The sequence below is a fragment of the Macaca thibetana genome, chromosome 9, assembly GCF_024542745.1.
Source record: "Macaca thibetana thibetana isolate TM-01 chromosome 9, ASM2454274v1, whole genome shotgun sequence".
Classification (NCBI taxonomy): Eukaryota; Metazoa; Chordata; class Mammalia; order Primates; family Cercopithecidae; genus Macaca; species Macaca thibetana.
The window spans coordinates 101,240,506-101,259,687 of record NC_065586.1 but is presented as its reverse complement, the minus strand read 5'-3'; the positions used below and the strand labels follow the sequence as shown (position 1 = coordinate 101,259,687).

At 38.7% G+C, this 19,182-nt stretch overlaps 1 protein-coding gene across 1 annotated transcript in view; it reads right to left on the bottom strand.

Annotated features, from left to right (window-relative positions):
- Nucleotides 1-19,182, bottom strand: part of SORCS3 (sortilin related VPS10 domain containing receptor 3) — a 612,976-nt gene that overhangs the window by 150,601 nt on the left and 443,193 nt on the right. Inside the window, exon 7 of the mRNA XM_050804899.1 lies at nucleotides 13,135-13,253. Within this exon, the coding sequence (XP_050660856.1) occupies nucleotides 13,135-13,253 (119 nt within the window). The remainder of the gene's footprint in view (nucleotides 1-13,134; nucleotides 13,254-19,182) is intronic.

The following is a 19,182-nucleotide window of genomic DNA, read 5'->3' as shown; positions in this document are numbered from 1 at the left end:
TCACTTTTACGAGAACAGCCATGGGGTAACCGCCCCCATAATTCAATTACCTCCCACTAGGTCCCTCCCACGAAACATTGGGGATTCTTTTTTTTTTCTTCTTTTTTTTTTGAGGATCTAAACCTCCATACTGTTTCTATAGAAACTGCAGGAAGCTCTTCAGGATATTCTTTTTTTTTTTTTTTTTTTTTTTTTTTTTGAGACGGAGTCTTGCTGTGTCGCCCAGGCTGGAGTGCAGTGGCCGGATCTCAGCTCACTGCAAGCTCCGCCTCCCGGGTTTACGCCATTCTCCTGCCTCAGCCTCTGAGTAGCTGGGATTACAGGCGCCCGCCACCTCGCCCGGCTAGTTTTTTGTATTTTTTAGTAGAGACGGGGTTTCACCGGGTTAGCCAGGATGGTCTCGATCTCCTGACCTTGTGATCCACCCCGTCTCGCCTCCCAAAGTTCTGGGATTACAGGCTTGAGCCACCGCGCCCGGCCTCAACATTGGGGATTCTGAGAACTACAATTCAAGATGAGATTCGGCTGGGGACACAGTCAAACCATATCAGAGAGGGTAGGAAGTAAACAGAGAAAAGGAACGTAGAAAGAACACTGAGGAAAAACCCTTATTTAAAGAGTGGGCAGAGGACGAGGCACCTGTGTTGGAAAGTAAGATGATATTGGAAAGACGGAGAGATGAGAGGGGACCTGAACTGTACCGTATCGAGGAAGCAATGAGAGCAGTTCAAGGAAGAAGGAGCAGTCAAGAGGTTCGAATGCTCTAGACAGGTCAACTAAGTTAATTATTAAGAGGCATAGTCTAGATGTACTTCAAAGATACCTTGGATGAACTTGGCAAAAGCAATTTCGGTGTGGTGGCAGAGGCAGAAGTCAGTCTCAAGTGTTACAGAGACAGGAAAATGAGAAGATGGGGTTATGAATAAAGTTGGTGCTCAAGAAATTTGATTGTGAATGAAACATGGGAGACTTAGAGGGGTGTAGGTTCAAAGAAAGTTTTACCCTGCTTTGTTTTGTTATGTCAAGATGGTGGATATTTTTAAAATATTTAAATATTGATGGAAAGTTTAACATAGTGATGAGTAAATTACAGACAGGGGAAAGGAGAATGATCAGTAGTGTCAAGTCCTTGAGAAGAGGGATGGAAATGGGTGTTTAGATTGAGGAATCTCATTTATATGGGGATGAGAACAATGCCTTCTACTTCACTTGAATAGTTCACTCTACCTACAATAACTGGATACATAGTAGGGATTCAAGAAATATTCGAAAGTCTTTCAAGATTGCCTTGCATTAAGTTACCCCCAAAAGTAGAGCCTGAGACAAGGTCTTTTATGTAGTTTTTTGTTTTTGTTTGTTGAAGAATGATCTGGGGACAGAAGTGGTGAAACTAGGAAGCAGGAAACAGGGAGGGAGAGAAGGCCATTCCAGGGTATATTACTAAACCGGTTATTACTGTCAGCAATTAGGGCTCAATCCCATTAGACAGCCTATGAAAACTCATGTAGAATGAGGCTCAGACTTGCCTACCTGACATAAGAGAAAAGTACTGATCCACTAGTTATTTTTTAACTTTTATTTTAGGTTCAGGGGTACATGCACAGGTTTGTTATATAGGCATATTGTACGTCATGGGTATTTGGTGTACAGATTATTTTGTCACCCAGGTAATAAGTATAGTACCTACTAGGTAGTTTTCTGTTCCTCTTCCTCCTCCCACTCTCCACCTTTAAGTAGGCCTCGGGGTCTGCCATTCCCTTCTTTGTGTCCATATGTACTCAAAGTTTAACTCCCACTTATAAGTGAGAACATGCGGTATATTTTTTTCTATTTCCGTGTTAATTTGCTTAGGATAATGGCCTCCAGCTCCATCCATGTTGCTGCAAAGGATGTGATCTTGTTCTTTTTTATGGCTGTATAGTATTACACTGTGTATATGTGCCATTTCTTTTTAAATCCAGTCTACCATTAATGGGCATTTAGGTTGATTCCATGTCTTTACTATTGTGAACAAAGCTGTGATGAACACATGTGTGCATATGTCTTTACAATAGAACAATTTATTTTCCTTGGGCATATACCCAATAATGGGGTTGCTGGGTCGAATGGTAATCCTGTTTTAAGTTCTTTGAGAAATTGCCAAACTGCTTTTCACAATGACTAAACTAATTTACATTCCCACCAGCACTGATCCACCAGCTCTGGATTCCTGTTGCTAAAGTTGTCCCAGTCTTGGCACCTTCAAGACTTGTATCTGCACCAGAATAGCTAATGGGTCTCTTGCAAGCATCCTACTTGGGAAGAAATCAGCCCTGGAACAGGGCATCCATAGTGCAGGTGAGGCAAGGTGATAGCAGGCCACCTCTGTGCAAAGCTAGTAGCTGAGGCAAATGTAGCTGGAAGGATGTGAGATAGAGTATGCTCCATACAAAGGTCAACTAAATATCATTACTTTGCAATCAGATCACTAATTTGTGTTTATTCCTGGAAGTATTTCAAATACTAACAGCAAACCACTATAATCATTATACATATAGGAGATGCATCCAAGCTATTTAAAGAACCTCCATTTGGGCTGGCTGTTGAAAACACTTTTACTTAAGATTCTGAAAGCACTTCAAGAATATTTACCTGAAGATGTCTTTATTGGATTTCTTTTCAAGATTGTCTCTGTAACTCTTTCATTTTGCTTTAAACTCCTGTGTTGTAAATGTGTCCCTAATGATGTAATTGCTATTTATTTAACATTCAAAATCTCTCCCATTAAGACCAAATTAACATCATTTAAAACATCTCCAAATAGCTTTTCTTTGAATAATTACACTCTATTAATTTCTGCCTCAGGGTTTTTTTCAGAAAGATAATAATTTACTGGGGATACAGTAGCCACATCATAGAGGCTTTTCTACCTTCCATGATGGTATATAAAGCAGGATCTTAGATGAAGTACCAAAACCCAGGTGAGCTGAGACCAAGATGCAAAAACAGTCTTGAAAGTTAATTAAATCCCAAAATAGTTACATCTCATATATATCATTAAAAGTTGGTTATCAAAGAAACCAACACAATAGAAGCTATGTGGGAAGGTTTTATCATGCACATATGTTGATACATGAATTGAGTCTATGAATAATTTAAAAATGAATTTGGAGAAAAGATCTAGTAATCTTTTATGTGATCGGCTTATAAAAATCCTTAAAAGAGGATGTGCATACACTCAACAGTGAGGCTGATTTTTGTATGTGGATTAGTCTCTCAATTCTTGCATTTTGTAGGGCTTTGTAGCGTTCAAAGCATTTCAAAGCCATTATTATCTCCCTTGATCCTCACAACAACCTTCCAATTTAGAAAGGGCAAGTAGCATGATTCCGTTCTACAGAGATGAGGAAATTAGTACTCTGAGAGTATAAGTGACTTGTGTAGTATTTCCTTGCTCGTAGGTGGCAGATTCCAGATTACAACCTAGGTCTTTAAAGTCAGGGCTCTTTTCTCCACATCAGACCACTAGCTATTTGAATCATAACCTGATGGAGAGCAGGGGCAATGCTCCATTGCACCTGGCACACTTCTAGGGCTCAACAAGTATCCGTTAATTGGATACCAATATTTGTTAATTGCTAGTACTTCTGGAACATCTCCCAACACTTTATAACGTACTATTTTTCTATGTTTATGCATAGAACTCTTAAAACTAACAGCAACATGTATCCAAGCTACCAACTGACTTCACTGTAGTACTGGGACCATCCTAGAAACAGTCTGATACATGTTATTGTTCCAACCTCAGAATTCCTTGTTATATAAGGTTTCTTTTTTCTTCACCACATCTATAGAACATTACTGAGAGTTGAAAATACCACTGGGTAGTAGATGGATCTACACAGTGTCACCTGTCTGGTTGGCATCTTTACAAAGGTTCAGGGAGTAGCTAGCTATTCTGGGTTTGCATGAGTGGTTGTGGGTGCCACAGGTTCGGGAAGCCACTCTCTTCTCCTGGCCTGAATCTGCACAAACCCTCCCAGGCTCAAGTGGCCAACTGTATCTTTAGGGTTCCTACCCTTTCCCTGTGCTCAGTTCCTAAAAACCATGTTCTTTTCCAGAATGCTCAACTTGCAGTACGTCATCTCACAGGGCACTACAGGCTCACTTAAAACAGCGAGAGAAAGTTTCATTCTGTGCTAAGGCAACAAAGACATCAGGGATGTGGAGAGAGACCTAGCAGAGGCAAGATGACCGTCCCTCCCTCAAATTTTCTGCTTTCTTCCCACCTCTAGAGTACTTTATTTGTATCTTAATTATGGACTTTTTTTCCCTCTTGTGTTTTAAAGTTTTGAAGACTTGTCAGTATTCTACCCCTTTTATGAATACAATTGCATGCACAATGAAAGTTTATTCCATGAGTAAATGAACTCTTACCACATTGAAGGTCACCCTCTGTGACATGAAGAGAGTATAGGGCAGGGTTTCACACAATCCACTGCAGACATAACACACACATTGCTGGTGATAGGTTACTAAGGGACTGTTCTTGTTTCTTCATCACATTCCCTAGTAGCTAGGGGAGCCAGGGTATGAATCTTATTACTAAAGGAATTTCATTGCAACTGCTGCTAAAGTACAGATTCTTCAGGATAATCACTAGAAATGCTACTCCATAAGGAGAAAAAACAGGATTTTCAACCATCTTGGCTCAGAACACAGAAATCAACTTATTGCTTCCCCTGCCCCTACAGAGGAAAGCCGATTTCTTTTTTATCCAAGTGGAACGGAGGCATTTCAGGCAGACTTTTCCCTATTAAAACAAGGGCTCTTCTGGGAAGGATTAGCTTTTGATTTTGCTACAAAACCTCAGGTCCCCTACACAGAAAAGGAACTGACAGATTCACAAATTTCACAGCTTTCTGTATATCTCCAGCTCAGCTTGTCCAACAGCTGGAGATCAAACACTGGGTTCCCCCAAGCAAAACCATCAGAATGGCTACCTTTACCTCCTAGTCAATAGGAAAATAAAAGGTGAAGTAGAGACCTTCGAGGTCTCTCTAAATAGTAGGAGCTGCGTGGGTGGTTTATGGACCCTTCTACTGCACATAAGACACAGAATTAAAAATAATACGTCAAGAGAAATAAAATTATGATTGGGCATGAGGCACATTCCTTTATGGGGCAAACAGGAGAGGATAAAATTTTTAATATCATGGGAAGAGGTTTAATTTAATGAATGAATATCATTATAAAGAGGTTACCAAGGTTTTTCATTATTCAAACTGTACTCTCAAATGCATATACTGTACATTTGTATATAATCTCTCACTCGTGTAAATAATTACACATTAAGAATGTGCATCACATTTATTAATATGCAGAGAAAAGATTTGGGCCTGGATCTCACCTGCATTCCTCATGGGTCAGCTGTCCACACATGGAAAACCTCTCTTTTGACCAATGCAGCCAACAGGGCTGCGAAAAGTCAGTGTTTTCAAACATTACTTAGCAGCAGGATCCTTTTGTCAAATGAAAGAGTATTAGGAAACCTAATATACAGAGCAAACAAAAGCAGAGTTGCTCTGTTTGAGGAGGTGCTGGGAAGCCCAAAGCCCAGCCTTTCCGGGCATCCCCCTCGATTTGGCACGTAAGGGTGGGAAAGGATGAATGGAAAGTCTGGTCTCGTTTGTTTGTGAGGTTGTTTCTTCTTTCTCAGTTATATGTCTCTGTTAGCACTAAAACCAAATATAAGACATCAATACTTTTAAAAGTTTGAAATTTAAGTAGATAAATCTCTACAGTCAGGAAAAAAACAAACCCACCAAAGTCTCTTATCCTCATCTTGCTGTTATTCAACTGCTTAAATAGTAGGAATAAAAAATTATCTGCCTCTACACGGATCCCCTTTAAAAGCCAAACCAGTAAGCATCCGTCAGTGGAATGCACAATCCTCAGTGTCCAGCTCTGCCTTGGCGCTACTCCCTGGCGATGCCACCTTGAAGGGACTCGAGCCTTGCTGCTCTCTGACTTCTTCTACCAAGGCCATTCTCTGACAGACTGGTAGGCAGGAACAGGTAGAACACCACTTCCTCTGATACCCTGACACTGTGCTCATATAGCATCTGCGTAGCTTCTCCAACAGAGTAGGAAAAGCTGCTCTGTTGGTCTGTGGGTTTTCTGCTTTGACAAAGCCTGCAGAGGCAACTTTAAATGAAAACGCTCGCCCTTTTCTAGGTGACAGGCAAACATTGATCACAATTGACACAAATCTTACCTTCTCCATAAAGCCCGTACTGATCCTCATTTCCATTTTCAAAACTTATACCCCCCACCCCAAAAAAGATTTTAAAATGACACTGGTTTCAGAAAATCATTTGAGATGGTTTCTAATAATTCTTTAAAAATAACACACACACAAAATAAAACAAACAAACAAAAAGAATATAGGAAAGCAGCCAAGGAATAAAAAATGACCAATGGCAAAGCATAAAGGAATATGAAGAATAACAATACCATAAGCTTTATGTGGGGAAGCTGCTGAAATTCACACAAAAATTAGTTCTGTGCTTTCTAGCAATGATAAAGAGGGGAACACACATTATCTAGATTTAATTAAAGAAAATAGAAAGTGTTCAATTCAGTTTTCCAACTTCTTTTTCTACCACTCCACTCCCTCCCACAATTACAACTGCCCCTTACATAAGAGGTCCTGATACATTCTGTTTTCTTTCTTCCTTAACTTTACCCAGGCCTTCTCCTCTGGTCAGAATGTTCTTTCTCTTTCACCTACTTAACTCATAGCCTTCTTTTGAGAAAACTTGTACTAACCCTCTTCTAGGGTCAGGTGAAAGGCTCTTTCTCCAAGAGCAACGTGTGCTTTCCACTAACACAGCTCTCATCATATTACATTATAATTGTTTAGTTATGTGCATTTCCCACTGGGCTGAATGTATTTTAATACATTTAAATGAACGAATATAAAAAGGACAGTGAATAATATATTGGGTAATTCTTGGACAGCAGTTTTATAAAAACGCAGAGACATTGTACATTGCATGGTCATTTCTTATGCAGTGAGCAATTGTCAATTAGGCAAGTTGTCTTGTATTGTTAGCTGCAGAAACAAGATTCCCTTGCTTCAAAAAGATAACTAACTACACTTTCTGAGAATAGGATGGCGTCTTATCTTCTCAGTTCAGTTCAGTTCAGCAAACACTTATTGAGTACCAGTCATTATGCTAAGAGCAGGAGAAGCAATGATGAATAACACACACTCCTATTCCTTTTAGAGACCTGGCTGGGGAAACATAATGCAAATGGGTAAGTACCGCATTGGAGCTTCGTCCAATCTCGACTGAGGATGTCAGGGAAGATTTCCTACGGGAGGTGCTGTCTGTCCTAAATTTAAATAATAAATTTGTCTGGTAAAGGGACATCCCAGGCAGAAAAATATATATATAAGAAAGGCACATAAAGTAAGAAATGGCATAGTTTGTGCATGGAGACTAAACAGGTTTATGTTTATTGAAGGTTAAAATGAAACAAGGAAGGAATGTGAAGAGCAGTGGTGGGTAAGGAATTCATACGCGGCTGATGGAGTAGGTAGGATCCAGGTCACAGAGGTCTTTGCAGATAATGGTAAGGAAATTGGATTTTACCCTAGAGGTGATGAGCTGCCACTGAATGTAGAAACATTGATTTTGCCCTGTGACTGGCTGGTGGGGAAGGTTGGTGTTGATCTGGGAGAAGGAAATCAATTAGTAAGGTCTCGTAACATTTCAGAAAATATATAATAAGGATTTATAAATGGTTTTAAATAGCCAAATAATGATGATGCTTCTCCCCTTTCCTGTTATAAATCACCCTAGAGCAATAAGAAAAATAAGAAAAGGAAATACAAACTGTATCCACGATGAAAATCTAACTCTGAAACACAATATATGTGGAAAAAGGAGTCACATATATTGTGTACCAGGTGGTTCTGTCTTATGAGAAGAACCTACTCACAGAGAAAACAATCTTTAGTCATACAAGACCTCAGTGAGAACCAAGAAGGATTCTTGTTAAGCTGAAACAGAGCCCTAATCTGTCACTAAAATGAACCTCCTCAAATAGTTTTTCCAGGAAGAACTCATAGCATTAAAAAATAAGCAATAAACACATCAAGATAAAAGAAAACAGCATAAGAATGATAAAATAATATAGGAAAATAAAAGACGGACAGGGACAGGAAAAACAAATAACAGATATGGAATAAAATATGCTTCCATAGAGCAAATAAAAACTGCAAACACACTGCTATAATTTAAAATAACCTGTATGATGAGGACATCACCTCTATAAGAGAAGCGTTTGAAGCAGAAATACAAGAGCTCAGGAGGTATGTTGAGACAAGAGAAAGAGACACAATATAAATGGGCAAAGCTCAGAAAAGAACTTAAACAAAAACAGGAAAAAAAAAAAAAAAAAAAAAAAAAGCAAAAAAGCAAAAAGAACCTAGAGAGCCCAGACTCTACTAAGTACTCATTGAAGAATAATGTAAGATTGTTTTTAATCTCATTTTTTCTCAGTTTGCTCAGGGAGTAAAACAGGGTTGGGAAGGGACAAATTTTGGCTCTCTTTTGTCTTTGCTGTCTAGTGTACACATCCTAGGTATCCCAGAAGAAAGGAACCAAAACAATAAAACTGAAATAGAAAATATATTTCAAGATATGCCACAGAAACTCCTGAGAAGTTAAAAATAAAGAAAAAATTAAATCTATTTAACAAATATTAATATTCCAGAAGAAAGAATCAGTACACTATGGCCAACCACAAGGCATATGCTAACTAATAAGTAATTGGTATCAAAATATTTTTTAAAGGCTTTAAGTATTGAAGTTAAAAAACAAAATAAAACAACAACAAGATGCCTTAAAGAAAAATATGAGATTGGTCTGAATAATAACAAGTTATTGGAGTAAAAATTATGATGGAAAGAGGATGACACATACATTTTATACCCTAAGAAATGATATTAAAACATAAAAAGATACAGACAAACATATTTTCAGCATTCAAGAATTAGCCTTTCTTGGAAGACAAATTTCAGATAACCAAGAGATAAATGGAAAAAACTATAGGAAAAAGACTTCTGGGGACAATTGAATACATTTACCTATAAGACTAAAATCAAAATAAATGCAGGAATTACAGTGCAGAGCAGAACATTCATGCTCTAAAATGATGACGTAAAGAGGAATAGGACAAGAGGTCATAAACACACACTATTTTTTTTCACCTTTCTTCTGTAGTGCTTCATAAACTATTTGAGTCTAACAGAATTATATTTTAAGGCAGTAAGACAAACACTAGGAAATAACTATTCAAAATTAAGTAGCGGAAGAATTAAAGAGAGGGAGAAAATTAGAAATTCAAGGAAATACGCTGATTTTGTAATTGCTGCCAACAGGAAATCAATAGATATTGTCCAGAAATAGAAGATTCAGTATGCTATATAAATTTCTATTCATAAAGCTAAGCACTTAGAACAAAAATAAAAATACTCAGAATTATCAAACAGACATATAGGAAAGCAAACAGACCATATAATGGGAGTTTTAAAGTAATCATAATTAAACACAAAGCATATACTGTCAGAACTAAGATATATATGTCATATCTGTCAATGCAAATGGCCAAACTTACCTGTGAGAAGAAAAAGGTGGATTAAATGCTGATGATCCACTGATCTATATTTGTACCTGCACTATGTGTAGTTGTTTACCTGCAACTCATTGGCATTCTTTTACCATATTTCAATCTTAGCTAATTGATAGCTGCAAATGATACTATGTAACCTGTGTTTAGTTGATGATTAATGAAATTCAATGTTTTTCTCAAGTTTATTGGCCTTTCACATTATTTGGGGCATTGTTAATCCATTGGTTCCCATGTCATTGATAGTAAAAATAAAGCCTTCAAGGCCCAGTGGGATCTAGCACCCTCCACCTTTCTGGCCTTATCTCTAAATTGTCTATCTAGGCCTCACTGCAGGTTCCTGCTCACCTCACTGAACTCTGAATATTGGAGTAGCCTGAGGTTCAGTCTTTGGATTGTTTCTCTTTTCCATCAATGCTTATTTCTTAGTGGTCTAAGAAATGCCATCAATATGCCGGCAACTTTACAATAGATCAACTCAGCTGAGACTGGCAATTCTATGGTCTAAAAATGCCATCAATATACTGTAGACTTTACAATGGATGCACTCAGTTGCAACTGCCCCATGACCCACCCCCACTTCCGAACCCAGCCTCAAATCTCCAACTACCGACTCCTCATCTTCATGCGGGCTCGAGGGACCCAAGGCCTGACAACCTGGCTCCACGCTCCTCTCTGACTGCACTATCTTCTGCTATCCTGTTCCTAGTTCACCACTCAATGAGGCCTTCCTAAGTCTTCCAAAATAAAACAGCAATACCTTTATGGCTTCAACATTCACAGTCCCTGATTTGTTTTTATTCATAGCACTTGTCGTTATCTGATACATTTTGTAGATATATAATAGTAAAAGATAAATAGAAAGATAGAAAGCAAATATTCGTATAATACTGTTTCTAGAGCATTGTTTTGCTGCGTTACAGATAGCGTTAACAAATATAATCCACCCAGCAACCCATGAAGTAAGTACTATGATTATCTTCTTTTTATAGATAAGTCAAAGGAGGCACAGCTCAAGGTCACACAGCTAAGTGTGGCATGTCACAGTTTCAACAAATGCCAGGTGTTAGGCTCTAAATTATATGTTCTTAACCATTACTCTTCATAACTTTTCATATCTATGAATATATGGATATTTACATCATACACATATTTTTTCCTATCTTCCACTAGAATTAAATACCACTAAGGCAGAAACTTTGTTGTGTTCACTATCCTAACCCCAGCACCCAGCACCTAGAACAGGGGACCTCACATATACCTGGCAATGAATAAAACTTTATTGAATAATGAAACTGCATATCTTTTCAAGGAAAATAAAAATTGACACTAATTAAAGACAAAACTTCTGTCTGCTTCTAGTATAATAAAAAAGGAATGTTTCAGAATAATTTGTTTAAAAATCTGTATATCTGTCTGCAGAGTTACAGCAAACTTTATGGAACACAAGGAAAAATGAAAAAAGTCTGAACATTTAAAATTCTAAGTCATGTTTCCAAGAAACAATTCTGGCATATTTAGCATTAGGGAAGAGAAATCTGATTGGTAAATTCATAACTCACTCCTGTGCTTCCATTGTAAAAAAAAAAAAAAAAAAAAAAAAAAAAAAAAAAAATCTACATAGAAAGAGATAAAGGCCTTAAATGGGGACCATAACAATGAGAATGGAATAAAAGGGAACACTAGAGAAATCACAAAGAGTGATATTAACAGAGGCTGTGGGTTCATTTAATTTGGCAACACAGACTGACTTTGACCTGGTAGGGGTTGTGCCACAAACTGCATAAGGGTCAAGGTCAAGTGTGACCTGTTGGTTCTGTTTTACTTGTGGAACGTCTTCTATGTTGGAATGTTGAGTTGGTTATTTGATACGGAAGGTTGCAGTACATGGTAGATGTCACAGCTCACTGACTTGAAAGTGATCAAACCTTGGAGACAGTCCTTAAAACCAGGGGCTTGCTCAGGCAGTGAGTAACTGGGTAGAGAAGCAGGTCAAGGGCAGAAATTTGAGGAACCCTAGAGTAGTGACTGGTGCTGTGTATTTTGCAGTGTATGTGTTCAATAAACAAACACTTATGAATAAGAGAATGAAAGTGCCGTTGGCCTGCCAAGACTTAGAAACACAATCCTGAGATTCTGGCTTTCAGGCTTTCAGTCAAGCTTAAAAATACAGGGATTTTTGAAGCCACGGAACCTTCCTCTTTCACTCCCTCATTCAAGATGGTTTTTGAGTGGCTAGCTATTTTTCCTGTATTTTACTAGACCTCAAAAATCTATGTAACTAAGTTATAGAGAGAAGTAACTGTGATGCCTACAATCAGTTCAATACAACAAATATTGACTGAACACCCCTGATATGCAAAGACACCTTGTTAGGGCTAAGGGAGAGGGGTCAACTGTGTGTATAAAATATTGTCCCCATTCTCAGAGAGTGTAAAATACAATTTGGAGAGAAGAGAAATCCATTGAGATTTAATAAGTAATGGCTCCTGATAGCCTGTGTGCTAGAGGAATGGTATAGACCATAGAGCTGCAAGGGTTCAGAGGATGGCGAGTCACACTGAGCTTGGAAATTCATAGAAAGTCTCCTAGAAGAGACGGGATTGATCTGGACTGAAATACCAGGGGTCAGGTAGAGAAGGTCATTCAGGTGCTTAGGTCTGAGCAAACTCAGGGAGTTTTCAAAGTTCAACTTTCCTGTGGGAATAGTTTTCAAAACAACTGAGAATACAAGGATGGGAAGGCAGAGTGGGAAATCAAGGTTGCGGTCAAATGCCATGTTTGATTTATCACACACACCCTCTGTCAGTCATCTGGTGGAGCACTACCTTTTGTTCCTCTTATCTTTGCCCTCTTTTGTACCTCCTCACAGTACAAAGTAGAGATAACAAGACCCAAAATGTAAAAGAAGGCCTCCCTTGTCTGCCTAAATATGTGAGTCCCATCTCATTTTTCCCAAGACTGAGTTCTGGGAGTAAATGCTTTGGGACATGGATATTGAGAAGATAGTCAGCACCGGAAAGAAGGGGAGAGTTTAGTGAATACTAGATATTTCCAGAAAAAGAATCCTGAAGACGCTTAATTTATAGGGGATTTTCATTGCCAAGTTAAACAGGTCACTTTGGGTGGAAATAGAATGTGGCTTTGATAAATTACTTAAAGTCAAATCCCATTAGAAATTTGACTTTAAGTTACTTCAAATCCAGTCCAAGACCTAGTCAATTCAGACAGCTCCTGTGCTATAAAATGGCAATCCAATGGAAGGAGTCAGTGCATCACTAAAACCAGTAGAAGTCCGGGCTCTCCCCAGAGGACTGGGTCCCCAAAGCAAAGGAGGGACAGTGTCTCAGCTCCACATCTTCACAACCTTGGGAAAGCCACCCTCCTTTTCCTAGCAGGCAGCCAACTTCAATGATGCATCCTCCCACCACCAACTGCACTTTCTGTACTCACCTGAATGAAGATATATTCATCCTGGACAACCAGGGAACTGATGTCAATGGAGCGGGCAAAGGGCCCATTTCTAGTTGTCTCGGCGCATTCCTGGATCCTGCAGGTGAGGTAGTGAGCATCTGAAATAGGAGGGCAGAATGATGCTTAGATACAAGCGAAAACCATGAGGGACCCGCAGGTGGCACACAAAGCTCTACTTCATGGGGGAATCAACAAGATAATTTAAAATAACAGTGAGATTTCATGTTTTTGTCCACGGAATTTATAATAATTCCCCAAAAATTATAATACCTAGTTTGGACAGAGAAGTGGAAAAATAGTTCATCTCCTATCATACTACTGAAAGAGTAATTTGGTATAGTTTTTTGGAAGAACAAATTTGAAATACATATCAGAATTTTAAAGGTACATATCTTACATCAGTAATTCTAATTCAAGGAGAATCTGTTCTAATTTTCTAATTAGAGAATTCTAATTTTCTAGATGTTTTCTAGAGAAAGACTCATATTTTCACAAAGAGTCAAGGCAACAATATTCACAGTGGCATTGTTCATAGTAGTGAAAAATTAGAAATAGGCTCAATGCCCATGAATTAATGATCACTTAAATAAACTGAGATACATGCATATGACAGAGTACTATGCCGCAATTAGAAGAATTCGGTGGATACATATGCTTTAACATGGTAATTTCTCCAAAACGCACTGTTCTGCAATCTTTTAAAAATTAGTTAGCATCATGTATAGTATGATCCAATTAGGCTTATGCCATACTGCATAGAACAATGTTTAAAGGATACATACGAAAATTAGCTATGATTACTTTTAGCCAAAGAAACGGACTCAAGGAAGTAGACAGAATTCAAGTGGGACCTTTGCTTTTTACATTACATACATTTTTATTATTTTTACAACAAGAATGCATTCATTTCTTATATAACATTTACAAAACTTACATAATTACTTGTAAAAATCTTCTAGAGATCTCAACAGCTGAACCCTCCTCCCTCGCCTCAAGCAACCCAAAAAAATGCATGGTACCAGCTGTAGCTGAATGGGAAATCTTTGGCTCCAAAAGGCATTCTGATTATGACTAGAAGGTTATCCAAGGAAAAGCAATCCATTTAGTTTTTTGCTCTTTAATTAAGGAAAAACTACAGGTCAGTCCCTGTGAAGAATCCACTATAAAAATTTACTTTAAAAAAGGTTATTATTCATTTAATGAAATTTAAAAATAAATGATAAAAATGGAAAGTAGAAATCACTTTAAGATCAAAAGTAGAGAAATCTTATTATCTAAAACCACATACATTATTACATATGCCTATCTAATGCAATTGTTTCCTTGTATGTGTGCGTATGTGTGCAGAGGTGTCAGAGGCTACAGAGAAGGGAGTGGTAGGCAGCAGATACATAAAAGCAAAAGGCTTACAGAAGCAAAAATATATAACAATTGAGATTAAACTATGGGTACTTTAAATCATTTCTGTTTAAGTAATTGATGGATGGATTCAACAAGTATTTCTTATGCACACACTACATATTGGGTATTGTTTGGGTACTAGGAATAAGGCAATGAATTAGAGATTTTCCATTCTAAAAGAACCTTCTGTCTAGGAAGGGGTTTACTCATATATGTAGCTAGTTATTACACATATTAATTTAGAAACATGATGCTACTTTAAGAAAGAAATATTTTAATGGGAAATGAATTCATTACATGCTATACATAACTACTTCTTGAATGTTTAAATTTGAGCAATGTCTGTTTGCTTCGGTGACTATAATCTGACTAGGTCTAGCATTGATTCCATTTGCCCCAGTGGCAGTTATCATCTGCACAGTAGCTCCAGCCTCTGAACTTTTCTTTCTTCTGCATCCCATACAATCGAGTTGGTTCCTAATCCTTGACAATTCTGCCTCTAAAGTGTTTCAAGTCTCTTCTCTTCCCTCCATTACCTGCACCATTTGCCTGGGACACTTTCTTGTCATCTGTGCTCCTTCTGCACTCATTTCACATCTAGGGTCCATGTGGATGATGAGTTGGAGACTGGATGGACTTGAAACAAGCAGCCAAAGGCATCTCTAAAACCTAAGCTGGGATTAATACCTCCCAGCATCAAAACCACCACTAATGCTGAGTGCCTTGGGATACGGCCTGAATAACTTTGTAGGACAGGGCAGGCCTTTACAACTATCCTAATAAACTCAAATGCTTAAGGAGGCATGCGAATTATGTATGAGAGTAAAATTAGCGGGGGTAGATGGTAAGTGGTGGCTGGCACAAGATCTCAGTGTCAGGGATCTCTGAGGAGCGGTGGAGACCACACTTAAAGGGCAAACATTCGCCTCTTTTAAGGGGGAACTGCTCCTCCACACAGAATTCATATGCAAAAATAAGACATTCTGAGTTTCTAAGAAAAGCTAAATGCCTCTATTTAAATGCTAAATTTCCTAATTTTTATAATTGAGAGCTATTGGGAGGCCAAGGTGGGTGGATCAAGAGGTCAGGAGATCAGACAATCCTGGCCAACATGGTGAAATCCCATCTCTACTACAAATGCAAAAAGTTAGCTGGGTGTGGTGGCAGGCACCTGTAATCCCAGCTACTCAGGAGGCTGAGGCAGGAGAATTGCTTGAACCAGGGAGTCGGAGCCAAGATTGCACCACTGTACTCTAGCCTGGTGACAGAGCAAAACTTCGTCTCACAAAATAAATAAATAAATAAATAAATAAAGTTGAGGGCTAATGTAAATATAAAAGATGGTACAGGCCAAACACCTTGAGGCCAAACAAAACAAACCTACACTCCAAATGAAACCCAGGAACCACTGTTTTTTTTTTTTTTTCTTTCCAACTTTTATTTTAGATCCAGGATGTACATGTGCATAGGCAAATTGCATGTTGTGGGATTTGGTGTACAGATTATTTCATCACCCAGGTAATAAGCATAGCACCCAATAGTTTTTCTATTTTCATCCTCCTCCCAACCTCTTCCCTCAAAAGTAGGCTCTGGTGTCTGTTGCTCCCTTTTTTGTGTCCGTATGTACTCAGTGTTTAGCTCCCACTTATAAATGAGAACATGTGGTATTTGTTTTTCTGCTCCAGTGTTAGTTTGCTTAGGATAATTGCCTCCAGCTCCATCTATGTTGCTGCAAAGGACATGATCTCATTCCTTTTTATGGTTGCATGATATTCCATGGTGTATATGTACTACATTTTATTTATCCAGTCCACGGTGGATGGGCATTTAGGTCGATTGCACGTCTTTGCTATTGTGAATAGCACTGCAACGAACATGTGTGTGCATGTCCAATGATTTATATTCCTTTCTGCTCTGCAGTTTGGTAATGACCTTCCTTGCAAGGAAAGAGACGGACTTTCTTACCCTCATTCCCTGACCCTGTAGCAAGACCAGCTTGTCCAACATTCTTTAAGGACAGCCTGTATGTCCCTTCCTTTTTGTCTTGGTTCACAGAGAGAGCCAAGAGTGGCCTGGATTTCCACTTCTGGCTGAGAGGAGAGGGGAAGGCAGGGAGCCCAGGCTGTGCTTTGGAGCACATTGCTAGCCCACCAGGAATATTCTTGGAACCATCCAGTCTTAGCAATTTGCTTCTAGAATAAAGCACCAAAACAATGAAAAGCTGCAGTAAAAACATGTAAAGAAACCACAGGTGTTGACATGGCAACCTGCTTCCTTGTTACCAGCCAGTGTCTCAGAAAGCCCCTTGCACTGGTAATCAAAGGTACACACAGGGGGACACCTGCTTATCCCCACACACTGGCTCATTTCCCTCTGGCTATTTACTATTCACTCTCTCATTTGGACACTTTGAAAAAAGAAGCAAGTGTATTCGAGGCCACCACAAACAAAATCAAAACCTACCTAAACCTTGGCCCATAGCAGGTATAATGCTGTGCCAAGCTCATCCTACTTCTTGGCTCGCTCTCTACTTGCCACTGCTCAGCATGGCATGAAAGGTCCAATTTAAGAGGAAGACAGCACTGAAATGAGTTTTTGAAAATCACTTAAAATTTGGTGGCCTTGCAGTCTTGGCTGGACTCAAATATTGCAAGTCTCAATGCTTTTATTTTTCAAAACATAGAGATTGGGTAAGTGCCACAGTGCCCTCTGCCAGGCGAGAACCAAAGTAGGGGCATAGGGAAACCAAATTGTCAGGCAGGCCTAGTGGTCAGAGAGAAGTAATTGAGGGTTATGGAGGAACTGTGGCTGTCAAGGGTGAGCAGGGAATATCATTTGGTTCAAACCTCACATATGTAAAATGTCTCAAATTAGAACTCTAGACATTACCTCCAAATGAGGCTGAACACAGTTATAGAGATTCTATGATGAAATTCACAAAGGTATTTATGACATAACTTAAAATCCCCAAATAGGCTTCCAATAAGTGTGGCCTTCTTATTTGTTTTTTAATAACACCAGACACCAGATAAAATGAAAGTGGTCCAGATCTCTTGAGCATACTCCAGTGATTCTGAGAGCAAGGACTCCGAAGCTAGAAAGTGCTGAGATCAAATCCGGGACTTACTATGTGCAGACGGGCCTTGGCCAAGTAGCAGCATGGCTTTTCAGCTGTGAGGCACAGACAATTTAGTGTGTGCCTCTGAGGACTGTCGTCAGGATTAAATAAGATGTTGCATGAAAAATGCTTAGCACATTGTGGATACATTTTAAAAGATCAATAAATGTTAGTTATTTTTTATTATGAAGAGAAAGGGAAAGGAATCCAACTCTCAGCATCTTTTGTAGATTCAATTTATAATAAATGTCCTATTTTGTTGTGGAGAATTGAAAGACCATGATATCACAGGTTCTACAGTGAAGTTATATTCTGAATTTAAATCATCGTTTACCTTAAGTGCAATGGATGTTTGGACAAGAACAAAAGTATATGGGCTGGACAAATCAAGGAGAACTTCAAAGAGGAGGCAACCCTTGAGTTTAACCTGGATGTGAAATTGTGCTATGTGAAAGGAAATTCTTGAATGAGGGAGTTAAAAATGCACAAGGACTTTTACGTAAGCAAAGCTCATGAAATATGTGACATAATCGCATGTTAATGAATTGACTTTGATTAATTCTTATTCTTGAACTTCTATTTTCTATCCTCTCCTTTGAAACATCCTCAAATGAAAAACTAGAAAGAACAGACAATCAAAAGATCTCATTTGGATATCCCTATGTAAAAACCAGAGAGTGATTTCCTAAATGGTTAATCTTCATGCTTAATATATTTCTAAATGTAAAATGTCTTCCTAATATATTCCTAAGAGCTAGTGTGGTCACTGCTCCACTTACAAAAATGAAAAGTCAAAGGCTTTGTTCCCTGCACCAGGAATAGAAGATTATTCTGCTATTTGGAAATATGCACTCCTATTTCAAACTAGCTCTACAGCTAGCAGGACCTTTAGGAGTGTTGTAACATCATTTAAATGGAGCCAGCATCCATGTCTTCTCACCCTACAGACGTGGGACCAAGGATCTCACTGGTGAGAAGGGCTGCCCCACACTGACTGATTCATTCCTTTTGTATTGGCTCAAGGTATATAGAGAAACTGCAGGTGTCAGACACATCCTGAAGTTCCAGGAAGCAGAGAACATAAGACAGATTCTTGCCCTCAGAAGATTCCTATGCCAGTGATGGAGACGGGACATTTACAAATGAATATACCTTAGGATGCTTAGAGAACTGGTGAATGTGGGAGGAGAGAAGGAAACAATCCGACACCCTTAGCCTTCTTTTCTTCCTAAGAAGCTGTATTTCTGCTCGAAGTTTCTCAGGACTCAGGGACTCAGCCTCAGCCTTTCTCTATTCATCAAGACAAGCCCCTCATCTACATCAACAAATGTAACTGGAAAGTCCAGTTCTGGTTCTGCCATACCTTTCCAAAAGGATCACCTCTTTACCAGCAGAAATAAAATCGTAGCCACTTTTCTCTTTCTGGGCTGACTTTATAAAGCTTCAGTAAAATGTTGGTTAAACTGAACTGAATGTCACTAAAAGCCTATACATTTTGTTATGTTTAA